This window comes from Cebus imitator, unplaced genomic scaffold (genome assembly GCF_001604975.1).
Source record: "Cebus imitator isolate Cc_AM_T3 unplaced genomic scaffold, Cebus_imitator-1.0 Scaffold180, whole genome shotgun sequence".
Classification (NCBI taxonomy): Eukaryota; Metazoa; Chordata; class Mammalia; order Primates; family Cebidae; genus Cebus; species Cebus imitator.
In genome coordinates this window covers 2,580,203-2,584,270 of record NW_016107495.1, presented here as the reverse complement: position 1 = coordinate 2,584,270, position 4,068 = coordinate 2,580,203, and the positions used below count along the sequence as shown (strand labels likewise).

At 41.6% G+C, this 4,068-nt stretch overlaps 1 protein-coding gene across 1 annotated transcript; it reads left to right on the top strand.

Moving 5' to 3' along the window:
- The first annotated feature begins 3,528 nt into the window (after positions 1 to 3,528).
- On the top strand, positions 3,529 to 4,068 carry LOC108315963 (ubiquitin-40S ribosomal protein S27a-like). The gene has a single exon (XM_037744639.1). It carries the CDS (start codon positions 3,578 to 3,580, stop codon positions 4,046 to 4,048), a length of 471 nt encoding a protein of 156 aa, XP_037600567.1. The 5' UTR covers positions 3,529 to 3,577; the 3' UTR covers positions 4,049 to 4,068.

Below are 4,068 nucleotides of genomic sequence, written 5' to 3'. Positions count from 1 at the left end.
TTGGCCAGGCTGGTCTCAAACTCTTGACTTCAAGTGACCCGCCCTCCTCAGCCTCCCAAAGTGCTGGAATTACAAGCACGAGCCACTGTGCCCGGCCAAGAATAGTCTTTTTGATAAATGGCACTGGGCCAGTTGATAACCACATGCAAAGAATATATAAATAAATAAGAAAGTCAACAGTCAGTTTAAAAATCGGCAAAAGACTTGAATAGACATTTCACCAAACATATATGAATAGTTAGTAAGCACATGAAACAATGCTCAACATAATTAGCCACTGAGCAAATGCAAATAAAAACATTAATGAGATATAATTTCATGCCCACTAATATGGCTATAATAAAAGACGGACGACAACAAGTGTTGGTGAGGATGTGAAGAAACTGGAACCCTTAGCCATTGCTTAGGGAAACGTGAAAAGGTAGAGCCTCTTTGGAGAATACTTTGGTAGTTTCTTTTTAAAAAATAAACATAAACTTCCCATGCAACCCAGCAATTCTGCTTCTAAGTATCTACCCAAGAGAAATGAAAACATATGTCCACACAAAAACCTATACATGAATCACCACAGGAATATTATTTCTATAGCAAAAAAACGGTCAACAATCCATACGTCTATCAACTAGTGAATGGATAAACAAAATATGATATATCCAAACAATAAAATATTATTCAGCAAGAAGCTGGGCAAGGCGGCTCACGCCTATAACCCCAGCCCTTTGGGAGGCCCAGGCGGGCGGGTCACCTGAGATCAGGAGATCGAGACCACCCTGGCCAACATGGTGAAAACCGTTTCTACTAAAAATACAAAACTTAGCTGAGTGTGGTGGTGCACACCTCTAATCCCAGCTGCTGGGGAGGCTGAGGCATGAGAACAGCTTCAACCCAGGAGGTGGAGGCTGCAGTGAGCTGAGATGGTGCCACTGCACTCCAGCCTGGGCAACAGAGCAAGACTCTGTCTCAAAAATATAATTATTCAGCAGTAAAAATGAATGAAATATCGATATATGCTACAACATGGATGTAGCTCAAGAATCTTATGCTAAGTAAAAGAAATTAGATGCAAAACAACTACATATCGTACAATTCTATTTATATGAAATGTTCAGAAAGGGCACATTTCTAGAGGTAGAAAACAGGTGACTAATTGCCTGGGGCTGGGTGGGAATGAAGATAAAGTGCAAACAGGCATGAGAAAGCTTTTTAGGATGATAGAAATGTTCAAAAACTGGACTGTGGCCAGCTGGGGTGGCTCAGACCTGTAATTCCAATAGTTTAAGAGGCCAAGGCAGGAGGATCACTTGAGGCCAGGAGTTTGAGACCAGCCTGGGCAATGTAGTGAGACTCTATTTCTATCAAAAATAAAAAATTATCCATGTGTGGTGGCACACTCCTGTAGTCCGAGCTGCTCAAGAGGCTGAGGCAGAAGGATCCCTTGAGCCCAGGAGTTCAAGGCTGCAGTGAGTTATGATCATGCCATGCACTGTAGCCTGAGGGACAGAGGGAGACTTTGTCTCAAAAAAAATTAAAAATAATAAAATAAAATTGGTTTGTGGTAATGATTGCACAATTTTATTAAATTACTAAAAATCACTGGATTTTTCACTTGCTAAAAGTCTAAATTTTATTAAAATTTTACAATTGTTAATTTTTATTGTATATAAATTAACCTCAATGAAGCTTAAGAAAAAAAGGAAAATCTTTCCTAAGATCATTTTTTATCGTAGAGTGCTAATTATACAGAATCATCAGTGAGTGTAAAACTAGTCTCAATGTATCTTCCCATAAATAACTTATTAATTTACAAAGTTAAAATAGTAAGTTTACAGTGCAGATACTAGAATTAGTCTGACTTAACTAAGCAATCAAAGTTAACATCACCAATATAGGTACAAACTGCTAACATGACTCCTGATATGACGTCTTAGAAAGAAAAATTTCAGTAGCCAGTCTTTCTCCTTCCTTCCCTCCTTCCTTCCCATCCTTCCTTCCTCCCCTCCCTTCCCTCCCCTCCCCTCCCCTCCTCTCTCTTCTCTTCCCTTCTTTTCTTTCTTTCACAGTTTCCCTCTTGTTGTCCACACTGGAGTGCAGTGGCACAATCTCAGCTCGCTGCAACCTCCGCCTCCCGGTTTCAAGCGATTCTTCTGCCTCAGCCTCCCAAGTAGCTGGGATCACAGGCATGCGCCGCCACCCCTAGCTAATTTTGTACTTTTAGTAGAGACTGGTTTTTCTCCATGTTAGTCAGGATGGTCTCAAACTCCCCACCTCAGGTGATCTGCCCACCTCAGCTTCCCGAAGTGCTGGAATTACAGGCATGAGCCACTGCACCCAGCCTATTATTATTATTTTAAGACAGAGTCTCACTCTGTCACCCAGGCTGGAGTGCAACCTCAACCTCTTGGGCTCCAGTGATCCTCCCACCTCAGCTTCCCAAGTAGCTGGAACTACAGGCATGTGCCACCAAAACTGGCTAATTTTTGTATTTCTAGTAGAGACAGGGTTTCACCATGTTGCTCAGGCTGATCTCAAAGTCCTGAGCTCAAGTGATCCACCCACCTTAGCCTCCCAAAGTGCTGGGATTGCAGGCGTGCGCCACTGTGCCCAGGCTTCGGTGATATTTCTACCAAAAATGTATAATCCAAATCTAATCAGGAAGAAACATCAGTCAACCCAAAGCGAGGAGAATTCTATGGAATAACTGACGTGTACTCTTCAAAACTGTCAAGGTCAAGAAAATAAAGCAAGGCTGAGGAGCTGTTTTTTCCGGGTTAAAGAAGGCTAAAGAGCCATGACAACTAAATGAAATGTGTCAACCTGGATTGGATCCTAGGCTGGAAAAAACTGTGGATTATATTATTAGGCAAAATGACAAAATTTGAATGTGGCCTGTAGATTAAATAATAGCATGATAACAATGTTAAATATCCTTAATGCATTAATCTGTACTGTGTTAGGTGGGAACATGTTCTTGTTCTTAGGATATACTCGCTGAAGTATTTAGGGGTAAAGGGATGCCATATCTCTAATCTACTTTCCAATGGTTCAGAAAAAATGTTCATGTGTGTGTTGTGTGCATAGAGAAAGACAGGGAGAAGGAGAGGAAGACGGAGTGGGAGAGGGAGAGGGAGAAGGAAAGCAGGAGAGAAAGAATGAAAAAGCAAAGGGATGAAAATGTAAACAGATGGTGAATGTGGAAAGCAGGTATGGGAGGCCTTTATGCAGCTTTTGAGATTATATCAACACAAAAATTACAAGAAAGTCTTTTTCGATGCCCCCCCAACCACAAGCCCCACCTGCTTAGGGAATAATTGTCTGAGTCAGCACTATGTACATTGCAATCATTTCATTTCCCACCCTGCATTAAAAGAGCCTGTTCCAGAGCCACTCATTCCAGTGGTAGCTAGCACACTCAATACCTGAGTGGGTCATCTTTTTTTAAATCAACCTCTTTCTCTATAAAACAAAAATATTTTTAGTAATAATCACAACATGAAACAAATAATAATAAAGATCATGAAAGAAACACATTGTAGCTTTTCGATCCGCCATCTGCGCCTCAGGTGGGGCCGCCACCAAAATGCAGATTTTCGTGAAAACCCTTACGGGGAAGACCATCACCCTCGAGGTTGAACCCTCGGATACGATAGAAAATGTAAAGGCCAAGATCCAGGATAAGGAAGGAATTCGTCCTGATCAGCAAAGACTGATCTTTGCTGGCAAGCAACTGGAAGATGGACGTACTTTGTCTGACTACAACATTCAGAAGGAGTCTACTCTTCATCTTGTGTTGAGACTTCGTGGTGGTGCTAAGAAAAGGAAGAAGAAGTCTTACACCACTCCCAAGAAGAATAAGCACAAGAGAAAGAAGGTCAAGCTGGCGGTTCTGAAATACTATAAGGTGGATGAGAATGGCAAAATTAGTTGCCTTCGTCGAGAGTGCCCTTCTGATGAATGTGGTGCTGGAGTGTTTCTGGCAAGCCACTTTGACAGACATTATTGTGGCAAATGTTGTCTGACTTACTGCTTCAACAAACCAGAAGACAAATAACTGAGTTAATAAAAGACATG

Coding starts and splice junctions, on each gene's coding strand:
- LOC108315963 (XM_037744639.1), top strand. CDS start 3,578: ATGCAGATTTTCGTGAAAACCCTTACGGGGAAGACCATCACCCTCGAG.